Raw genomic sequence first — 24053 nt, forward strand, 5'->3', positions numbered from 1 at the left:
GCAATTTCAATGCATTTGAAATTGGAACTATTAAGTAGCGTTAAGTTCTCTCTCAACAAACTTTTATATGAACAAAGAAAACCTTACAAAGTGTATTGGAAAGGCTGAGCTTAACTTCCACATAAGTTATATTAGTGAAAGCATGACAACCTGAAGCTCATTAAAACACAATAAATGAAGGCAGGGAAATATGTTTGCCTAAGATGGCTTTATTATTATTACTCAAACACTGATCATTTATGGCAAAGTGCTGTTCAGCCTTTATAGTAAGCACTACCTTCACTTCAGGTACAAACCAGCAGAATTTCACTGTACTAGTGAGTCCATCTAAACCTTATAAACAGGTTAATGCCAATGTTAACAAAAAGAACACAGGTAGAAACCAAATACTGAAGAGTTAGAAGATGACTCCATCTGCTCCAAGTACGCAGGTGTTTACTTTGACTGTTCAATACCATGCATGCACAGACAGCCTTAGGTTAATGCAGAGCTACGTTCGCTTATGGTGCAAGAAACCTATAGCTGCTTTCTAAGAAGGAAAACTCATCAAGGCCTCTTGATTCTTAAAAAGTTCTGAGGCTTAGGATAAACAACTCATGAAGACTGTTGTATCCCTACCCAGCCAGAGCGCTACAGGATACTGACCTCAGTGTTACATTACACTTATTTTGCTGGAAAAGAATCCAAATAGCTATGGACTACTCCTATATGCTAGTAATGACACTATGAACATGATCTGTACATTATTAAGATAGAATCTTAGTGTTTTAATTCCTACCTGTTATTTACTATTCAATGTGCTTACCAAGCGTGCTAAAATGTTGTTATGGCCTGTGTCCTAGGAACATGGGGTGTTCATTTATTGATAGGAAATATACCAACACAGAATCAAGAAACCTCCTTCAAAATGCATGCATAATTATCATCAGAACATGTTTCCATTACACTTTGCCTCAGAGAAGCAAATCGATATAGCCCTTTCCCAGCTAGCAATTTGATGCAGGTTTCCAGTAAATCATTTGACAAAGAAGTATCCAAGCCAATTAAAGGTTACACTGTAAAAATAATTAGTATCCATGGTGTCCTAGGGCGGGAAGGAAGAAAGTTAAACAGAGAAAAGGAAAGCAAAGAGAAGGAGAAGAATATTCCACGGTTCTAAAACTACTATTTGCTATTGATGTAGAAGTATCATTATTCTCAGTACAAATCAAAATGCATTAGCATTCCATCTGCCAATGCTGCAGCAACCATTTTTCTCCATTTCTGTTTGACCTCGAGCCTTTTATGCATAAACGTCAGGGCTCTTTACAATTAATCATGTCTACCACAGACTAATTGTGGACAACAGTAGTGCAATTAACACAAATTTGCTTCAAATATTCATGAACATTCAAAAAGCATTCATTGACACAAGTGTTAGTTACCTAACCACAAAAACAGACAATTCTTTTCTGTTTTCGAGCAGCCCCTGCATTAGGAAGCTAAGCACACCATCAAGGGTGACAGCAAGATTGGGAAAACATTCCACCAATTCCCAAAATGTGATTGCTTCAGTGACGCCTGGTACACATACATGACAACAAGAAACAAACAAAAGAATTTATATAAGAACTATTTCTCTTTTAATCTTAAAAGTAGGTAATGCTGAGAATATAAAAGTACTGAATACATTTTTGGTAATAAAAAAAACAAAACAATTTTTTTCATAATTCTGACATAGAAGGCCAATACAAAGCAGCATATGTTTTTCTTTTTTCCTATTTTGTTATTATTATTCTTAGGCCTGATTTAAAGAAAGAAAAGAAGCCTTTATAAAATAAGAAACAATTAGACCTGTACTGGTTTTCCCAATTCATACTTAATAATACACTTGTTATTTTATTTGTACTTCACTACAGAACTGATGGTAGAAGTCTCTCTAACCACAAAAAGCTATTTGTAAAGCCTGACCTAAACACAGCAGATGTAATAGACTTTTTTTTTCTTAAATACATGCTTTACATTAAAGAATTTCTTGGACAGTTGTGCTATTTCTAATCAGGCCCCATGGCAAATACTCATCAACCCTCACAGGAATAAACTATTCTCACTTCAAACAATTGTTACAGTTTGAATCCAATTGACTCTAGACAAAAGTACTGAGATAATCAGCATATTAAAGCCAACACTATAACCATATGTTAATTATGTAAATGATTCATTTTAATCAGCTAGAACCATGTAAAGAGTTACAAGGAATGCAAATGTAGGGAGTTATTAAAAATCTCATTATTATTCATCTGGGTTCCATGCGTGAATATATCCATCCAAACAGATGAATTAATAGTTAGATGAAAGATGAAAGAGCTAGAGGGGAAGTCTGTGGGAAACCATCTGTCTTGCTTTGTATCCCTCCCAGGCTTCAACCATCCTGAAACAGCTACATGGAGAACAACCCCAGAGAATAGACAGTGACTGCCTGCACTGCACCTCAACCAGTAGTCAATGCTCCCACAAAAATCTCTGCGCTTCTCATTCGTTCCCAACCTGACACCCCAAGTAGGTTCATGAGACAGAAGGAAAAGCCTGATTTGTAAGCTCAGATCCAACTGCTACAGAAACGTAGTTTCACCCTGTCAAAAAAATATTCAGCAAGTACTGATTTATATCTGATTCTGATATGTTTTATACTTTAATCTAGAAAAGGTCCTCTTACAATTGTCTATTAAATGCCAGAAGATGTTTAGGAGCTACTGTGATGGGGACCCACGTTATTCTGTAAACTGGTTCTGCCAACTTCAGCAGAAGTCTTGAAGGTAGGTGCCCTGCTTTCAGCTGAGACAAGAGTTGATTTTCTTCATAGTGTCTGATACGATGCTATGTTTTGCCTCTAGGAGAAAAACAATGTTGACAACACCAAAGGTTTAGCCTTGTTGAGCAGTGCCACACAGAAACAGGGACATCTCAGCTTTTCAGATTTTCAACTGCCCTAAACTGGCAGGTGGTGAGCAATGGCATTGTGCATCACTTGTGTATACGTGTGTGTAAGTGTACATGTATAACACATACACACAAAATATGATTACTGTCATTTCTCTCTTCCCTGTCTTACTAAATAGGGTGGGTAGGTTTTTTTTTTTTTTTAAAATCATCATCTCAACCTATGAGTTCTACTTTTTTTCTGCTTTTGTCCCCCCAACCCAATCTGGGGTGGGGAGCAGTGAGTGAGAGGCTGTGAGGTGCTGAGCTGCCTTTGTACACCAGTAAGGAATACAGAAATTCAGGAATATTGTAAAAAAAAAAAAATCTGTAGTTTGTCTAGTTCTTGCAAGGAACATGGAAAAAATGTGTATGAATTATTCCTGGAAGGATTATTTTTCATTTACCCTATTCTCCCTTTTTCCTATGCAAAGAAAATGGATTCTGTGCAATAATTATTCATATGCAGAAGAGCAAGGATCAAGGGGTAATGCCATGTCTACTATACAAGGCAATGCGAATTAGCTGGAAAGACAAGGTTTTAAAACCTCAGGAGGATAAAAGGGTTGACATGTTCAACACAGGTATGCATGCATTAAGGTAAATCCACCCTGAAAATCTTCCTAAATCTTAAAAAGCATTTTACTTAAAATTAAAGGTATAATCTGCTTTCTAAGGCCTTGGTGAAAGCCAGTTACCACTACTCTGCCGATTCAAACTCCATAAACTAGATGAACAAAGAATACAATTCAACTGTTTAGTTTATTACAACACTGAAAAAGATGTACTTTTCCAAAACTGTTTTCATTCTAATAAAGAGAGTTAAAAATAATTTTGAAATATTTTTGTCAGCTTTCAGAAGCTCTGTAAAACTTTGTTCTTCATACTCTAATTCTTTCATGTTTTCCTGCCTGATGTCTCCTAATGCAGTTTCTCTGGAATCATTCTATTTTTGATCTTTAATCCTTTTATATGTTTTTTTCTTTGCTTACTCTTGCATGCCTTTGTAGTTCCTATAATTGGGTCTTTGCACCATTTTAACAAGGTTTAGCACTGCGCAGCTTGTCAAATTTAAGTAGAAGTGAGAATAATCTATCAGTGGTATAATAAATAAGCGAGTAAACTCACATATCACTAAAGTGAATGTCTACCATAAAAAAAAAAATTATATAAACTAAAATTCCTCTCATCCTGCAAAGGCTGGTTTTGCAATCCAGACAACAGGCAATTGCATAGAAAGTACTTCAGATCACTAATGTTTAGTTTATTAAAACTGGCTATGCACCTGCAGTGGAACAAGACTTCATTAATTTCTTCTTGAGGTGCCGGCGTAAATTCAGCTGAGGGAAGAGCACTTGACAGCTTTGTAACTATTGACTGACATTCTTCAGCAAAGCTTCACTGAGTACAGAGCATGATTTAAGCACATCCTGGTGATAATAAACACAGCAAGTGAGAAAAGATGGAGTATCTTTACAAGCACTTCATCTGTTTAGTTTTTTTTTTCTGGTTCCTAGTGATATTTACATCTCAGAAATTTTCATACAAAGTAACTCATGATCTCAGTGCAACCTTAGCTGCATTCCTACAAGTTCACACAACTTAAAACGGACCGCAATTTTTTGCAAATTTCCCACATTGCACCACTGTCACTACCTAAATATCTGTCCCTAGAAGGATGACATCAGCTGAGACAAGTCTCATGCAATGCAAATGATCTCTGTTGGGCTACGGGAGAAACAGATCTTTCCTCACATGAAGCAGACAAATCTTTTTCATGTAAATAAACAAGCATGCATGCATAGATATATATGAGAAAACGTATAAAACATAATAAGCAAACTGAAAGACTTTCCATCTTTACACTCACGATTTTGTCCACATTACAATGATCAACTCCTATTTACACAGGATTTGATGTGTGAAACATAAGAAAAGAGAATGGTAACTTACAAGGAAGAAGAGAAACTGAAGAAAAACTACACTGAAAATAACAATAGTTTTAATTGACTAACATCTTGGTTATCCTTAGAAAACCTACGGAAGGGTAACACCCATATTCCCCTCGGTTCTCCCATGACATGAGTAGGATATGATATACCAACTCTATGAATACAGCTTTAAGAGATGCTTTCTTTTGTGTCTGGGTACTGGTCAGTAAGAGGAGAGAAAGATCTCATTTTTCTCTGAGATTACCTGCTAAATTCTACGTGAACAAGACCTGGCAGCAGACATCTGGAGGCCCTCAAGAAGGGCTGTGAGGTTCCACTGGACGTCCTGCACTTAGGCCTCATCTTCCGACCGGCCTGATTTCTGCAGGGCACACCTCAGCGCTTCAATATTCTTCCCGTGAACCAAGGAAAAGCAAACTAGGCCAAAAAAGCATTATAGCAGAAATGTGGTATGTATGGGGTTTTTGCAATATTCTGTATTAAGTGATACAAATAAAAACAGGCAAGTTCTAGATTGCTAAGACTCCTTTATTTCACTTCTCAGTGTTTCCGTCTGTTTTGCCATGATCATTTATCTGCTGCTTCTAGCTCACAGACTGTTCTTGGACCCTGCCTTAGAGTTTCAGACCCTATCATCAATATAACAAACAGTAGGGGAAAACAGAAAATGTGACCACAGTTAATGAGTACTATGATCCCAACTCAGGAAAGCATTTCAGCATGCGCTTTACTGTAATTTCATTGCTTTCTTGGCCAGGAATGTATCTAGACACATGCCAAAATGCTTTCCTTTACTGGAGGCTGTCAAAGGAAATATGGATTAACTGTAATTTGTACCATGTGACTTTACAGCACTATAGCTCCAAAAAGCACATGCATCATACCTTGTCACTTTTTTTCCCCCAAATTTTAGAAGAACCATAGAGCTTAGATAATCATTCTCTAAATTACAGCAACATGCAAAATAAGTGCAGATTACACAATGGTAGTATGTGTGTCTTTTCTGTTTACTAATATCATTAGTTATCAATACCAGATATCATTGCCATTACACATTGCACTGAGTTTTGACTTCTTAGGAGAAGACCATCCTCCTCTTACACCTAAAGAGTCTGTGGCCTTTCTGCTGTCACTGCCGCAATGGTGTCAACTGAAAAAAGTAGACATACTAGATTGTCATCTCGTACCAGTATGAGAAAACTGCTCTGTGCAATGCAGTAGTTAAATTTCCCACATTAACTTCCACATCATACAGTAAAATGAGCTTTCTTCACACACGTTCTGCAATACATGGCATCAGGGAACTCGGACGCCATCGCAACTAAATATATCCAGACAGAAAAACATGGTGCTCCTATTCTTTGGACATTCCAATGCAGAAAGCATGCTTCACCAAAGAATGCACATAAAATAGTACTGCCACACACACAGCAGCATCTCAAAATTAGGTCCCAGTTGAGTTGCTGATGAAGAAGTGGATACACAAAGATAAGGAATTAGCAAGCCTGTGCTTTAAACGTTTTTCCTCCTGCTTCACAAAATTTGACAACCAAAAATCCCAGATAAAATTTCAGTGGTGATTATTTAAATAGATTGTTTTACAGCTGCCACCTTTCAAAAAAAACCACGGAGGCTGCATGATTGCTGTTTCTTTGAGCAGTGTATCAGAAATAGAGTCAATAAATAGGATGTTTAAAAAATCCAAACATTTATAAATCATTTGAGCCTACTGTACTGTGTCTTGTTTACTGCTGCTCAACGAAATGTTCTTTTTTTTTAAAAAAAAGTGTTAAATCTCAGAGTGATAATCCTGAAATAATTTTTTAATAATAACAAAATAAATAGATCCTTCACAGTGCTCTGTCTCTCATGACTTGCTGTTAACTCTCACAATTTCCCCGCTATGTATCTGTATCTACTACCAAAACTGTATTATCATCTCCTAGTTAGATTTCAGGAATCTGAAGAAAAGTCCTGCCCCATGCATTACATTACATTTTCCTCAAAAAGAGAAAGTAGATACTTAAATACTTCCATGAAGCTAAAGATCTTATCCATAATGTCCTGCAATTGTAGTAGGTTAAGGAAAGAAGGACTGAAGGAATGAGGATGCCACTGCCACAAGAGAAGGCTGACACTTACACACTCATCTTCAAAAGGACCATGGGCCACTACAAAAGGAATAGAAACAATTTTCTTTTATGTCCACTCTGCATAAACAACAGTGGAAGGTTTAACTATAAAATGAAAAACTTCAAGTCAGGCACTAGGAAAAATCCTGTAGTGAAAGCGTAATATGCCTGGAGAGGATTGAATCTCAGTCGTTCAAGATCTCTAGAACAGGCTCAGAAAAACATCTGTCAGCAATGACATAGGCAAAGTTCATCTTCCCTTCAGGCAGAGAAGTAGATTACACGATCCCATAAGGTGCCTTCCTTCCCGATTTTTCTCCATCTCTGTGATACACACATCTCTCCTTGGAGGTGGTACTTCATGAGTTTTCCTATTTGTTTGTGGCTATTTTGCATTTTCAATCTTGCAGGCAAAGAAAACAGCAGGAACAAGTGGCTAAAATAAAGAGAAATAGAGCCTCGCAATATCCTAACTGCAAGGGTAATTAAACATTCAAACAGTTCAGTAGGGTATCAGTGAAACTGATGGATTTGAAATTACTTGGATGTTTAAAACAAGATTAAATATCTTCCAAGAGGTCGGTTTTCAGCCAGTCTCAGAGAAATCCTACAGCATGTGTATTCAAGAGGACAAGCTGAATTATCATAAAGATCCTCCCTGGTTGAGTATCTTTGAGTCTGTGAATCTGAAATCCCTCTTCACAGCAAGAAGCCTTTCTTATATAAATGTACACATTCACTTTCTGATTCTGAACTTAAAAAAATAGAAAGACAAAAAATAGGTTTTGTTACATTTGAGAAATGGTTTTCATCAAAGAGTATGGAATCAATTTTTAACAATGTTCTCTCCTGAGACAGGAAAAAAAAAAAATATATATATATATATTCAATTTGACTTTTCTATTTCTACAGCATTAAATATATTTAAAATCTCCTGTCCTGATAGGGACCAAAAGCTAACTATTAAAGGAAGTAAAAGGCTGTGTTTCCAACCCCTCCAAATTTGTAACTGTTTCAGTGCATTCTTGAATCACAAATAATATGTAATGAAGAAAAAAAAATCAACAAATAAATTTTACCTACATTTTTATACTTGCCTCCAAGGAACACACTGCTTAAAGGGAATTATCCAAGCATACAGAACAAAGCGCAAGATGCAATAAATATTAACAATGCCGTAGTATCATTGTACAGTATAACCACAGAGAAATGAACACATTTGCTTTAATCCTTAGGTTAGGGAGCTAACAGCAAAACGGATGGCAATTTAGACAGTACATTTGAGAATCACCTCGTGAGCTAACAGGCGTCATACTCAAGAAGCATTTTCACAAGTACTTTAAGTGCTTGCTAGTATACAGTGTTCCCTAAAAATATATCTTGGATCTGTCTCTGAAGGTGTCTGTCTGCCAACTCAAACTATTTTTATGCTGTGGGCCACGTATCATATTTTTGAAAATGAACTGAAGCGTGGTACTCAGAATATAATTCTAAATAATAAAATGCAAAATAAAGTTTATGCCATTCTAGTGAAGGAGAAGTGTCCCAAGTAACAGAAAAAAACCCCAAACATTATTAAAGCAACAAAATGAGAGAAAGTACAGAGGCACAGAATACAGAAAATGAGAAACGTCATAAAAACAGTATATCACAACAACAGCCTGATAGAAGAGTATCAACAAAATGAGGTACTGGGCAGCTTATTGCTGTACCAAAGAAAAAGAAAACCCTCAGAAACCAGAAAGAATAAAATAAATATGGGCTTAAATACACTTTCAAGTATTTCAGTACTCAACTTTCATTTCTGGAACTTTGGGGAGGAAGATGTTCACAATTAATTCAACTAACATAAACTCTGAAAAAATTCAGAGGAGAACATCAGCCATCTATCCAGAAGCACAGCACTATACACTTACTACCATTCTGAAATCTCTCTCTCATGCAAAGTAAGATTCACTGCACTACCTTTTCCCTTCTTGATTTACCATTTCTTACTGGAATCAAAAGAATAAGACCCTTATCAGCACTTTGCTATTACTCTGCTAAAGGAAGGCTTCTATTTAAAAATTTCATACTGTTCTATAAGAATCAACCAATACCAATGCAAAAGACAAACCTGCCGTGAAAAGCCTTCCACCAGGAATAGTCTGACGATCAACGAACACCACGTAAAGGATACGTTTCACAGACACTTAAGAGAGTCAGCGCTTCTTGCATACGTATCCCATAGATAACATGAGTTAACATCACAATCACTTTTAGCCTCATACCTGTAAAGGATACAGGCTTCCTGGAAACATTCTAGGTGCTCCTCAGATGTCCCCAGCAGTTCAAGAGGACTGACAACCTAAGTGCTTTCTCTCATAGGTACAAAACTTATTTTTCAGAAAGCCGGTGAATTCTCACTTTCTTGCAGTAATGAAATAAAGGCGACCATATATCTTAATCTGCATCGACAGGCCAACTTTCTCCCCACATTTGCTATTAATAAAGGCAAGATAAGATACTAAACCCTACTTCTATCCGTTTAAACAGGAATTTAAAACTGATACTATATGGAGTACTAAGGCTAGAGAAAATTATGGAATTAGCCTCACCTCAATCCCCAGAAAGGCCATGGTGCAGCTAGTCCTGGAAACAATTTCTGGACACAGGAAAGACAAGAAAAATCACCAGGAGTATTCAGCATAGCTTCAACAAGTTACGTTTGAGCAACTTGACAAGCCTCAACACAATCAAATGAGTAGCCTGGTAAGATGACAGCAGAGGAGTAGATATTGTCTACTTGCACTTCAGTAAGGTATTTCACACCATCTTCCATAAGATCCTCATAAGCAACCTGTCAATATAGGGGCTAGATGAACGGACAGCGAGGTGGTCTGAAAATTACCTGAACAGTTAAGCCCAGAGAGTGATGATCAGTGGCACTAAGTCTAGCTGGAGGTCAGTCACAAACAGAGTACCCCAGGGGTCAATACTTGGTCCAGTCCTGTTCAGCATCTTCATTAATGATGGGGCAGAGTTTAACTTCAGCAAGTTTGCAGATGACTAACACTGGCAGGAGTGGCTAATAGGTCATGTTGCTATCCAGAGGGACTGGGGCAGGTAGGTGAAACAGGTGGCCAGGGATCTCATGAAGGTCAACAAGGAGAAGTGTGATGTCCTGAATCTGGAGAGCACAGGAACAACCCAGGCACCAGCACATGCTGGGGCTACCCTGCTAGAAAGCAGCTTGAAAGGAAAGGTTCAAAGAGTCCTTGTGGACACCGAGCTGAACACGAACCAACAGTGTGCTCATCCAATAATGAAGGCTAACAATATCCTGGAATGCATCAGGCAAAGTATTGCCAGAGGGTTGAGGGAGGTAATCCTTTTCCTTCATTCAGCACTGGTAACGAAAACTACAGTACTGGATCCAAAAGTGAGCTCCCCCCATATAAAACAGACACAGACATACTGGACAGAGATTATGGAAGGGGCAGGAAGATGCTTAAGGAACTGGATCATCACTCGTATGAGGAAAGGCCAAGAGAGCCAGGACTGTTCAGCCTGGAGAAGTCTCATCAGTGTGTATGAATTCCTGAAGAAAGGCTGTAGAGAAGATGGAGAAAAGACTCACTGTCTGGCATGCTTTGTACTGGATCTGTAAAAAGCTTTCTACATTATTAAAAGACAGGCATTACACAACAAAAAAAGTAACGCCTGTCTTGCATTTTTGTCTAGTGTGGTGTTTTTTTTTTTTTCCATAAAAAAATTACTAAAGACAGGTATAAAATACCTACTGACATTTTTAGGTCAGTACCCTTTCACAGTGTCTAAGATATTCTGATAAAACAAAAATAGTTGATCAACACAAAATTTTGAGATACCAGAAAAACATGCTTTTTGGGAACAGCCAACAATAATGTGTTCCGTTACAATACATACATATATATATATCACAAAATATAAGAGTGGTTCTCAGCATCTTTTTCAACAGTTGATACTATCGTATCATTTGAAATGATAAATCCCACTCTGCATAAATAGATGTCATACACAATTTTAGAAGTGTGCAGGTCTGAAGAAAGGAGAGACATTCCTCCCTTCCCAACAAATATACATCTAAAATCAGAAAGTAACTCACATAGCAGACTTAATATGTAAAGTATAGTAGCCCTGTAGTCATCATGAGGAGCTGCCATCATAAAGCTGATCACAGTGACAATTACACTGAATGTGGATCACTACAAGGCATATTATCACAAGCTTTATGTGAGTTGGCAACATAATAACAAATGTCACTCAGAGATCAGATTCCAAATGCAAGCATCCCTGAAATGCATAGGAAACTTTCTCATGAATTGAAAGTTTCTCTTAAAGATATAGTTTACACCACAGCGCATGAGAGCACAGGCTTCACTATCAATCAGGTCTCCAAGTTTTTAACACAGTAGCTCTCAAAACTCTACTGCAGATGGAAGTTCATACAAACTCCCCTCCGTCCAAACCTGCACTTCCCTGTTGGGAACATACTCCACAGATTTGGCTTACAGCACAGGATGTATATACTGGGCTTAATTGTGCCTAACAATTGCCTTGGCCAGAAGAAGGCGTTTTCAGATGGGAAATGTGTATGAACATCTGTTATGTTTGCCTATGCCTGACTTTAACTGTTCCTTCATGAAGGAAGGCATTAAAAAAAAACACAAAACATTCATTTCTGCATTAAAAAGAACATGTACTCCATTCCATCCAACAAAGTATTTCAGATAAACTTGATACTCTGAGAATCTTGCAATGGATTTATCTTGATTCCTCTATCAGCAACGTTCGAAACTGTGTTCTGACAACATATGTCTACAAACTAAGTCACCACAGGAGCCAGCAAGACAGTTTCCCAGTACACAATGACCACGGATATAATGGAACTGATCCATCTATTTCCTTTCTTCCAGAATTAGCTTTGAAAAATTACTTTGGAACATCAACAGTTTTAGGCAACCTCTATAAACCTTATGGACAATAATTTCCCTTGTTTGTGTGTTTGTTTTTCCAAGTGCGCAGTTGGATAAATGAGTAAGATGGGGAAAAAAATTAATAAGAGCAATAGAACAGTTTTGAGGTACCACAAACTTAAAAGCCATGCAGCATATACACTCAGCATCCTTGACCACTCTGTATTCTGATGGCTCTAAATAATTGCTTTTTTTTTCTGTTTAAATAAATGAAGTTATAATAATTTCATTCGAAGATGGTGTTGAAATAGTTGTAGAGCTTTACTCCTCTCTGCACCTCAGATGTTGCCAAGAGTAAATTTCTTTTTAAAGCTGTGATTCACCTGTGATTATGTTTTTTCAGAATTCCAAAGTAAAGTCAAATAAGCAAATGTGAGCTTAATTGAAAACAAGCTCTTCTATATTTTTCAAAATATTCAAAATTGATGTCTGCACTGTTTACACAGACAAGATCTAACACATCAGAGAAAAAAGAGAATGACTAGAGAACTGATCGAACACTAATTTCACTCACCTAAAATAAAGCAAAAGTCTACAGTCATAAAATACGCAGATAACACTGTTAGAGAGTAGGGAACTGCTTAGCACAGGAGGGTATACACCTCCAAACTTTTTTCACATAAATGAAACAGGTCCCACCTTAAGCACCTAGGTCAGTATCCAGCTGAGCTTAGTCACCTTAACCACACTCAGAGAGGAAAATTCTCTCTAAGGAGTAAGGAAAGACCTCTCAGGAATACTAATTTAGCATTACGCTGGGGCTAAGAGGGAAAAAAACATGACAAATGACTGGACCTCAAAGAAAATCTTACAAAGCCAAAATATGAACCATTCTGACTCTTGAACATATAAACAAGAGGCTTTTACTTTCTTCTCAGCTTCAACAGCAATAAAAATATTTACATGAATACATTCTTTATTGATTTAATAAAACCATCACAATTAAAGAGGATTTAGTTGTCCTCCAAGCCATCTAGCTCATGGTTCCTTTTTGTCTTCTAACAGACAGATACATGGTACCGATTTGCTTTTGCTTGTTTCCTGTAAAAATAATGCACAAGATTCTAACCTTGCAATTATCTACCCATGTTTAAAAGACAACATTCAATTTAGGACTACGAGAAAAAAAATTAAAATTAAGATTTCAGAGTATTTTGCCAAAAATCAACTTTTAGAAAAATACTTTTTTTTTCCCCCCTAGAAAGTGATTTCCATCTGCTGGTTTTAAGAAACCAAACCTTAGAAGTTGTCATATTTTGGAGATAGATGAATAAATAAACAATTTGCCCTAAGAGAAATTATGAGTAAAAATTATTCTGTTCTTACAAGCTCAAATATCCTTTTATTTACTCCACTTCAAAAAGCCTTGCAGAAGAAGCAGACATGATACTTGCAGGCTTACCCAGCTCCGTGTTGCGTCAGAACGTCCCACTGAAGTACACTATCCAAAACACAAATTAGTGCCGTTGTGTCTTTGCCCTACCTTCCCCCTCTGCAGATATTTTATGATATCTGCACTTATTGGCAAGTAAGACAGGCAGGCTGAAGAAAAAAAAAAAGCCTCTCGCAACAGCTACGGCAAAAGACTTTCAATTTCTTGACCAAATGACAATTCACAGGGAGTATATGTTGGCTACATTACTTGATCCATGTACAATGAGGGGAAAAAAAACACCTGTATTTCCAGAGCTAACAACAAGGATAATCGAAAGTTATTGTAAATAAAGCTATTCTGACCACGTATCGCTATCTGCAGCACTTCACTTAGGTGTTGTATTAAAAGTAGTTTCAATACAGAAGGGAGAAAAACTTTGCAACTCATACAGTGAGAGAGAAGAAATTTTAGATGCGCTCACTCCCAAACAAAACAAACAATCAGATGAAAAGCAGCTGCAGTAGTAAAATGTTTGTCCTTCACTCACAGAACTGGGAAGTGCAAAAACGGTAGCAGGAGACCCTTGCTACCTGCAAATACAGTACACCACAACAGTCCGGAGCAGATCTGCATCTACGGTGAATTATCTGCTTCCTGCATGCCAAGCAGGCGATACAGTCAGTGTGAAGAGAAAGCATTCATTCCATCCCAGTAGACTGTATTCCAAAATCCAACAAGACTACTTCAGGCATCATGAGAAGAACTAAAACCTAATCATTTCTGTTTGTAAAGTATTATTCAAGTGAAATCTACTAAATTACAAAATCAATTTGAATTTAAAGTTAAGCAACAGAATACATCCAGAATATGTTGCAAAACTGGACTGCCAAAAAGTAGGTGAGATTTTGTAGGTAGCCTAACACACTGGCATCCACCAATATGCTGAATTTATTCACTGCTAACACTTCCCCATACAGCACAAAGACAAGAATTTTACAGACTGGTAACAGCGGAGCTGTGAAGCAGCCTGTACCACTACTTTTCACAGCATATTCTAAGCATATTCTCTCACTTGGCCCTAAAATAGAATGGAACTGTCTCCAGATTACCACTTTCCCAGTTGTCAGTTCAACACACCAGTAAACCAGTCATGGAAAATCAGCTAGAATCAAAATACCTTAAGGAAAATTTAGAATGACGAATGATGTACATAAAAGTACAGTAATTCCCAGTTTGTTAAAATAGTTAATCCAGCACCATCTATTCCCTATTTTTTTCTGCCTCCCTTTACCACCACACAAATAAATAAGCAAAGAAAGAAAAACAGGGGCTTTGGATTAGTTGACTGAAGTCTTTGACAATGAATACAAGCTTAAGCCCTCAGAAATATTCCAGCTTTTCTTGTCACTAAGGCTAAAATAAAAGTGCACTTTAAATGCACTTTAAAAAATAGTGATCATATTCAGACAGAATCTTTTTAATCTTTAAATTCAAGTAGCACGTTTTGTGTAAAATAGACTTTTCTCTACTTAGAATTTTCAAGTAATTTACTGAAAAGTCTCAGTAATTTCATCATCAATAATTTTTATAACAGTAATACCAATGGAAAACTCTCCTGCTAAATGGAAATGGAGCCACCTAAGCCAGGAATGCAATAAATAATTTAGCATTCAACATTAAAATCTCATGTATTACACTTGTGCTTTTAAAATACCTTATCATAGGCCTAACATAAAATGTATCCAGAGCAATTGCAAGTATTTTATATATCTGGTTATGAAAAAGCCACAAAATGGAAGTTAATATGTAGACATTTAACCTATTACTCTCAGAACACATTTTTCTATGGATTGCTAACAGTTATTTTGATTTTGCTCTTGGTAATTTCTATGATAACAGAACTACACACACTTACTCTGATAACACGTAAGATAGTACTGCAGCACATACCCAAATTACTGCCAACAGGGCAGTGGTCCCGCTCTCAGGTAGTCGGATCTTTTTCACTCACGTGACATCCTACTGACTTCACTATTTATCTGGACAGAAGGGTTCCCTGGGGGAATCAAATGGCAAAAGTGGGATATGAACCAAGGGCAGGATAAGAAAGCTTTTCCTGGATTGCCACACAATGCTCTATGGCATTTCTTTGGTCTCACCTGCCAAAGAAACAGCATGATAGTTCTAATACGAAGTAGGCCTCGCTGCCTGCAGCACACACACAGTTGCTGGATGGCTGTATCTGCTTCGCTCCTCATGGCAGCCTTGCTGAAAGCCTGCGAAGCTGCCAGTGCCTCTTTTCTGCCCAGTCAGAAAACACCTTTCCAACCAGGAGGCACAAGGCTATTTATTTACTGCTTCTGCTTTCATCTGATCTTTCCTCCTACAGTTTTACCCAGGAGGAGGAACAGAAGAAGAAAAGAGATTTTATTTTTCTCACTAATATTAAAAATAACTCATTCTAATAAAAAAAATTTCGCAACTTCTTTTTACTTGTAAGTTTGCAAGTATCGTATTTTGCATGATTTGATACATTTGGCATATCTGTTACTTTAAACAAATACATTCTCTCTCCAAGAACACATATGTTCCATCTTCACCATCTCACTGAAATACATGGCCTCAGTAAGAGGAATACAAATCCTCCGATATAATAATATTTGCAACTGGGTAAATAGACATGGTTGTTTATCAAAAGTGTTTCTAGGGATGCATCCAAGATGCATCTACCCTTTCTCAGCTGTATAAGCTTCACTTATTCCAGCATCAGTAACCAGAGGCTGTGACAAAAGTGAGCAGAAGATGGAGGATGAAGCTCACCAATGAACCGAGAAGCAGAGGCTGGCCAGGGCTGCATACATTTCTTAAATGTAAAATCATATACAGAGCATGAGGGTGGAGAAGCTTTACATACTAACTGTCCTTTGCAGAGATCTGCGTGCTCTGCTCTGTCATGCAATCCTAAAGGCCAAAAAGCAACAAAAAACAAACCACCAAAACAAAACAAAAACCTAAACAAAGTTCTCCAAATCTCTGTGCAGTTCTCTATGCTAATTTCATATGCACACAGTCTCAATGTAAATGCAATAGGAAATCATTGGGAATCCCAAATGAGAAATTCTTCGCAATTTCTGCAGAAATCCAGGCAAAGGACTAAATTTCAAATTTATGTCTTTAAAATGTTAAACTTAAAACTAGATCATAATCACGGCTCTCAACATGCAACCCAATGAAAACATTTGCATAATTAGTTTATCAAGATATTTTTAAAAAAAATCTATCAAAGTTCTGAACATAATGCAATTACTGCTGAGGAGAGGATGATAAAGGTATGTCTATAAAGTGTCCTTTGCACCACGCCTTTTTGAATAGTTGGATTAAGATTTTGGAAACTTGTTTACTTTAAGAGATAAACAATAAACACTCACATACCTTAAGCTGACTGCATATTCCACTAACGTAGATAAAAACTTGGGCTGAGAGAAACCATTTAGCATTCCAGTGTACCCAGTAAGATTTCACACTTGTTGTGTTTTCCAAAACTCAGTATTCAGGTACTAGATTAGGGTGTGGGAGAAAAGAGGGCAGACTACACAAGAACCTGTAGGAAGAACATTTTCCAACCGAACCCTTTCAAAGTACCTATTCCTTTGTAAAACAGTTCCCATTGCTTTACTGCGTTAGATCTATGCTAACGGAGTAATGTAGACCTGGATATAACTTCCCAAGGAACAAAAAAACAGATTTGAAATAAGGCATCCTGAATTTTCAAAGGGCCCTTTCTTCTAATCTATCTGCTTGGATAATGCGCCCAGAGTGGCATTTTGTAATGACAGCAACTTTCCAACAAATCAATAGTTATTTAATTCCCAACAAGCTCTTGAGTCCATTAAACCTGATTACATTCACCCATTTCAGTTGGGTGCAGTTATTTTTCCTACACCAGCACTTAATCTATAACAGGAACTTATGAGAACTTTCAAAAGCAATTTCAACATCAATCAGTACAGAGTGAAAGGCACGATTTGCTTGTAATTATTTATTGGACAGGATGGCACAGGGTCTGACTGAGCTCTAGTGTCCGACCTTCACCCCCAAATTCTAATGGATATTAAGGCCCGCTTGATGTGTTCAAGTGTGCTACAGGGTCTCACTACATTAAAAACAGCATCAGCTTGCATGGGCCAGCAGACACATTTTTTCAATACCTGATAATAGCCACTGTGCAATGCTATATTTCTTTTTCAGACATATATGTCTGATATTAAGCCTGAAGCGAAGAAAAATTCATGATCTTGGAATGCTGAATGGACCTATACAAAAAAAACTGTTTCATGCTTTGATTCCACCTTGACACCCACCAGCTACTGTAGCAAAGGAGCATAACAAAAATTTTAAACAAAAGCCTCTCCTCCAAAGTTAATTTGACTGATCACCAGCAAGACACAGAAATGCAGCACTACACGTTATTCTCACTTGAGCCTTTTTATACACAGCAGTCAATTACTGCCATTAATAGAGGACATAGAGTTCATCTGGGGAATGCTTGAAAATTTTACTTGAATTCTTTCTTAGCAATTTTTACAGCTGAAAAAAATGGAATAGCTTTTGTTTTATTAACGTTTACATGATCGATACAAATCTAACAACAGAAAATTCCACTTTTTGATAAAAACATTATTAAAACAGACATCACAACAACAGTAAGTAAATCCAGTCATTGCCAGTTAACTTCTAAAATAGAAAACTCTCTCTCACAAGCAGGACCTTGCACTTTCATGGCTCAAAAGTAACACAGACACGCTATGATACATTTTTACATACACAAAAACCCATAATTCGCTCTTCCTTCAGTGCGATGCACAACATATTAATTAATGCTTATTTAACACTATTCATACTTGCGGTGCTAAAACACTTAACCTAAACACATCATGGTAAGTTACTTTGTCTTATGATCTGCCGTGGGAATGCTGAGTCCCTCAGAAACACAGAACGGATAGCAAATCCTCTGCCCTGTGGTCAACCTCGTGAAGCAAAGGCATGAATGTTAAATAGCAGACAAATCAATAGAAGCAAATATAGCTCAACTACACCATTTATTCAGCCATGAGAGATGTCAATACACAGATTAGGGTGATCCATCTTTTTGATTTCCTACTGTCTTCTCACCGAATACATGAGAGCTTTTGCTTGTATTAAAAGTGTTTGCTTTCTCAACCATAAAAATTCCAATTATTACTCTAAGTGCACTAGAGTTAAGTTGCTTGTTGGAAGCGGCCTTGCATTACCTGAACAAGTCCAGCGAAGTATGGTGCTGCCGGCAGAATCATTGGCACTCCATATGGATGTAGCAAAACTCCTTGAGACGACAACATGGTTTAAGTGATAGTATTACTCCCACTAAAGCTAAACACATCAATTGAAAGTTAGGGGAAAATCTATATACCAACTTCTTCCAAACTCAGAGCTAGAACCAAATAACTTCTGTCAGGGGCAAAGCCCACATCAGCTGTAAAAAAAAGAAAAAAATTGACGTCAGCAACTCTTAATGTTAAATTTTTCTTCAGAGACAACAGATAGAGACAACAGCTGCAAAGCTAACTCTACCAAAAAAGGAAGGTGCTATTTTGGGACCAGCTTAAATAACATGACTAACCAACTACTCTTTATCAGTTCAGATTTTTAAGTAATAAACACATACAGTTCAAACTCCCCAACCTGGACTTCAAACAGGATTAGAACTAATAATGCTATCAGAACTGGCATATACATGACAACAGTTGCTATCAGAAGCTTAAAAAAAACAGATTTATTATGATTGTGTAAATTACTGTTTCTTTGTATTCATTGTTAAACAATATTCATGTGAGAGCTGAAACTCAAGCCTGTTACATTTCATACATATTGTTTTGATTCATTGTATTTTTCTTGCTTATTTTGAATATTTGAGCTGGCTAATGCTAGCTAACAACTTCTTAGAGTAAATTATATTTTAATGGCTTTTCTAACCTTTCACAACATCTATGTTGTTGCATTTATCACAGCTTTTTGAAAAAGACAAATTTGACCTTTAGAGAATTTCATCTGTTCTCCAATTAAACTTACACTCAGTGCAAGAGACAAAAGGGGGGAATACAGCCTGTTTTCTCCCCTAAACAAAACAGATTTGCCTCTTAACGTACTATTTGCAAGTCATCCTCTTCTACAGCTAATCATTTTTACTTTAGACAAAACAAACACAGTCATTAACATTTGTTATGTATGCAATATATTTCTTCAACTGCAGATATGGTTAATGACAAGAATTAAAATTGAGCAAGATATTTTTAATTCAGTTAAGAATTAGGTGTTTAAACCTTCATGTTACAAGTTAGAAAAATATATATATCATCCTCTTTTACAGTTTTTGAATAACCAGGGTGCTCCACATCACTAATTTAAGCTACTTGATTTTGTTGCATAATTACTTCTCCAGATAACTAATTGCAGACAAGATTTGATGTGATACTCAATTATTTAATGTCACATCTTGACCATCATGAAAGGTTTTCAGTAATTGATTCTCATGTATCACAGCAGCCGTATTGCGTGATTTAGAAATCTAACTTAGCAGGTGCACGTTGACCCTTGTTACAAACAGCCTTACACCATTTCTAACTTTAGATGTTAAATAGTGACCCTGTACGATGCTTTTCTTAGAGGCTGCCAATGAGCACAGCAATTGTCATGTGATGATGTGATGTTTACCTAGTTCCATTTTCTTTTTATAGAGTGGCTTCCCGTTTCTGTTGGGGATAATGCTGTTCACCTCACTATGCTCAGCTGTTAATTTTTTTTTCTTATTGAGAAATCTATAGTTTAATTATTAAGCACAACTGTAACCTGACATTTTTTGCCAAAAGATTTTCAAAGATTTAAATACAATACCAGTTACGATCTTTCATACAGAAATACAGAAAAATTTCATACAGAAATATATCAACAGAAGACGTATATGTGGAAGTGTATTGCCATTACAATTCAGTTTAAATTATTTCTCTACTTAAAGTATATACTTCAGTTTTAACTATTACCTTTTGTTTGGTCTAACAGAGTAAGCTGCATTTGAAAATAAAAGATTTCTTTCATCTTGCAACAGAGATTATAAAAAGGATTTTGCAAGCTTTCCTTAAATGATTCCAACAGACAAATGATGTAACCACAGACTGTTAAGTTGCTCTGTAAAAATCACTTTTTGTTTCAATGTATATGTAATTGATATGATAGAAAATGTAAAGAGCAAGATGATTCATATAGGAAAAAACAAGCTCAAGGGAATGGCCAACATTTTCATCAATTATTTTGCCTGATTAAATTTCCCAGTGATAAAGTTGGAAAGTTATGGAGGACGTTAAGAATATAGATAGGAATATACATGCATCGATTGCAAGAATTGCTCAATTACAACAGCTGTAGAGGAAATCCTTCATGTGTTGCTCAGGTGGATGGAACAACTATGCCATAATAGGAAACTAAGAAAACTAAGAACAGGGAGAGAAAACGGGAGGAAGAAAGTTTTTAAGATAAAGGCAATTTTGGAACATTTAGGAAAAAAAAAACCAAAAGCTAATGATGAATAAACGTATTTTGGTGTTGAATAAGTGAGGTTCTAGAACAGCTTTCCAAATCCAATACCTTATGAAAGGAATCTAGTGACATTAGGTAGCAGTAGTCCAAACTCTTCAACTTAGAAGAGGACCCTTCCAGTCCTTTCCAGGAAGTATGAACATTCAAGAATAATGAAAATGTAAAGTGTCTTAAAAACATTTATATTCACTACATTTCAGATTGGAATATATAAAAATAAACTTTGAAAGTAAACTGTAGTTACCTGTTTTAATGAAAGGATGCTTTGCTTGCCTCACTATAACAACATGCTTCTAAATGTATAGCTGTATGGCATTCCAAATCCAAGCTCTGACTTTCTGGTTGGGCTCTTTGATGATGTCCCATGTGTGCATCAGCTACCTAAGTTCGCACAAACCTCTGCGAATCAAAACCACAGAAGTACATACAGCTTTACTTGCATCTCTGTCCCGTGCCAAATTCTGAACTTACGCCAACGCAACTACATCGTGTTCACCAGTATATACCAACATACTTGTTTTCATAGCAAACTCTCCCTCCCAGCCACACAAAATGGAAATTTCTTCTGCTTTACAGTTCACTGTTTGCATTAATGGTCACGCTTGTTTTGCAAGAATAGTCAGAATATATAAAATATCATTATAAGGAGCACTGACAACTCAGGGAACAAGTCAGAAAAGAATTAAATATACTAATAATTCTGTCTTACTTTATCAGAACCTATTGCAAGATTAAGGTTAAGCATGAGCCTAAAAGTTTTTGCTAGCAAAAGCTAGAACGGTCAGCACTATGCACATCAATCGCTTGTCTGAAGTCACTGATGGTAACAGTGGCTACATCAGTATCTTCACTGCCCGAAAAAACTGCAGGAGAGATCACCTATTTTTAACTCCACGGCTCTCACTTCCATGACATTCTAGAAAATTATAACATTATTAGAAAAAATACATGCTAAGCCATTTCCAGCATGCTGAGGGCATGGTTCTAGCAGTTGTTTCCAAACACACAATTTTTTTTTCCATTAAAAATTTTTAAGGATTTTCTGAAACTGAAAATTGATTTCAGAAATGAAAGAAAGAAGGAGAAAGAAAATAGATGAATGCTATTTTTATATAGAATATATAAAGTACACAGTATTTTGTTGTTTTTTTTTTTTTACAACAGAATTTTGCTGAAAGACAGGAGACAGCTATTACACATGAAAATAAACACTGAAGGTTCTGAAGTGTACTGCATATTAAAAAAAACAAACAATAGCAATTTAAGAATTTTATCACATTGGTCTGAATACTCCCAGCTTTTACCACCCAAGTACTAGTTAAGAAGCTCATAAAATACAGTTTTTTAAAACTTAGAGACGATTTTTGCCACAATAACACAGTGCATTATTTGAATTAATTAAAATACTATCACTATTCTACAAATGGACTGAAAAAAAAAATTAAATCAAACTTCCAAAATCTAACAAAGTAACTCTGTTATGAACTTGCCTCCTGGGAAGAAACTGATCTTTACAGGTGAGCTGAGTAAGTCAAGAATGCTAAGGTAGCAAAAGAAAGTCAGCTAATACAAAGGTGAGGAATAAAACAAAAAGGTGTTGTGCTTTAGACCCATTCTCTCCTCAGGTCTTTAAGACTAACACCCTGACATCTGCAGTCTTGCTGTTTTAGCACAGAGCTACTGACATGAGTGCTCTAACAGCGACTTCTTAGTAAGTCAGCAGTGAAATCATTTCAAAGGAGGAGGAAATGGAAATGACTATATGATAAGAACACAGAGATAAAGAATTAAAGCCGCAAGACCGCCTGAAAACTGGGCTGCACATTCAAGGAAGAACATGAAAAAAAGAATTCGATCCCATCTACATACTGTATCTAAACAGTCTATTAGAATGTGTCCGAAGGGGGGCTACAAAGATAGCAAAGGGTCTGGAGAAGATACGGATGTATGAGGAGCAGCTGAGGTCCATGGGTTTGTTCAGCCCAGAGCAGAGGGGGCTGAGCAGCAGCACTGAGCTCTGCTCTCTGGGGACAGCCACAGGGCCTGAGGGAATGGCACGGGGCTGTGTCAGGGGAGGGTCAGGTGGGGATTAGGAAAAGGTTCTGCACCAGAGGGTGGTGGGCGTTTGAAGAAGCGTTTGGACACCTCTCTCAGACATAGGATTTGGGTAGTCCTGTGTGGAGCCAGGAGATGGACACCGTGGTCCTTGCGGGTCCCTTCCAACTTGGGAGATTCCACAATTCTAAGGTGCATCCCACGAAACCACGCTATTCCACCAAGGCAAAAAATTAGATGCTTATTCATGCTGTGGTTCAAGATAAAGAATAATTAAACAACTTTTCTGGAGCCACATTGCCTGGAAAAGGCAGATCCCCGCAATGCAGTCATCAGCCAATCAATGATGTATGCTTTAATCCGATCCTGACAGAACTGATCTATTCAGACCACATTCCTGCCAAATAATTAATACTTCTTAATGCCTGTATCCAGCCACAGAGAAAGGTTCTTCCAAATGCTATACAATACCAACAAATGTCAAATAATTCCTACTCCCTTCCAACATTAGGCTAAGTTTCCCATTTCACATATCATAAATAATTCAAGTTTCACTTTGGCACACTCTTTATGGCTTATGCTATTTCATATTTGATACCTTTTAGTTCTTCCTTAAGCCTCCTTTTTTTTCTGGCCACCTTTCCTGTTCTCCAAATGCTCTCCATTTTCTCATTAAATTTTCTTAGTGGTTTTCCAGTAGAGGAAAACCCAGAATGGAGAAAAGAACATAGTTTCTGGATTTCTTGGGTAGTTTTCCAACATCTGCAGCAAGTTCAGAATACTGGCTCTAAAAAAGTATTACCGGATTAGTACAATCATAGAACCATTTGAGCTGGAAGGGACATATAAAGGTCATCTAGTCCAACTGCCCTGCAATGAACAGGGACATCTATAGTTTGATCGGGTTGCTCAGAGTCTAGACCAGCCTGATCTTGAATGTCTCCAGGGACGAGGC

At 37.0% G+C, this 24053-nt stretch overlaps 1 protein-coding gene across 13 annotated transcripts in view; it reads right to left on the reverse strand.

The window, feature by feature from the left end:
* RBFOX1 (RNA binding protein, fox-1 homolog 1) overlaps positions 1-24053 on the reverse strand; it is a 372798-nt gene that overhangs the window by 225087 nt on the left and 123658 nt on the right. For 10 of the 13 annotated variants that reach the window (XM_021411696.1, XM_021411700.1, XM_021411699.1 and 7 more), the window contains 2 exons: positions 21288-21442; positions 18706-18926 (listed from right to left, as the gene is read on the reverse strand). The exons of 1 other annotated variant lie outside the window; for it this stretch is intronic. In XM_021411696.1, the coding sequence (XP_021267371.1) occupies positions 18706-18792 (87 nt within the window). In that variant the 5' untranslated portion in view covers positions 18793-18926; positions 21288-21442. The remainder of the gene's footprint in view (positions 1-18705; positions 18927-21287; positions 21443-24053) is intronic. 2 more of the 13 variants (XM_021411693.1, XM_021411692.1) reach the window with 2 other exon arrangements.

The sequence above is a fragment of the Numida meleagris genome, chromosome 13 (genome assembly GCF_002078875.1).
Source record: "Numida meleagris isolate 19003 breed g44 Domestic line chromosome 13, NumMel1.0, whole genome shotgun sequence".
NCBI classification, from domain to species: domain Eukaryota; kingdom Metazoa; phylum Chordata; class Aves; order Galliformes; family Numididae; genus Numida; species Numida meleagris.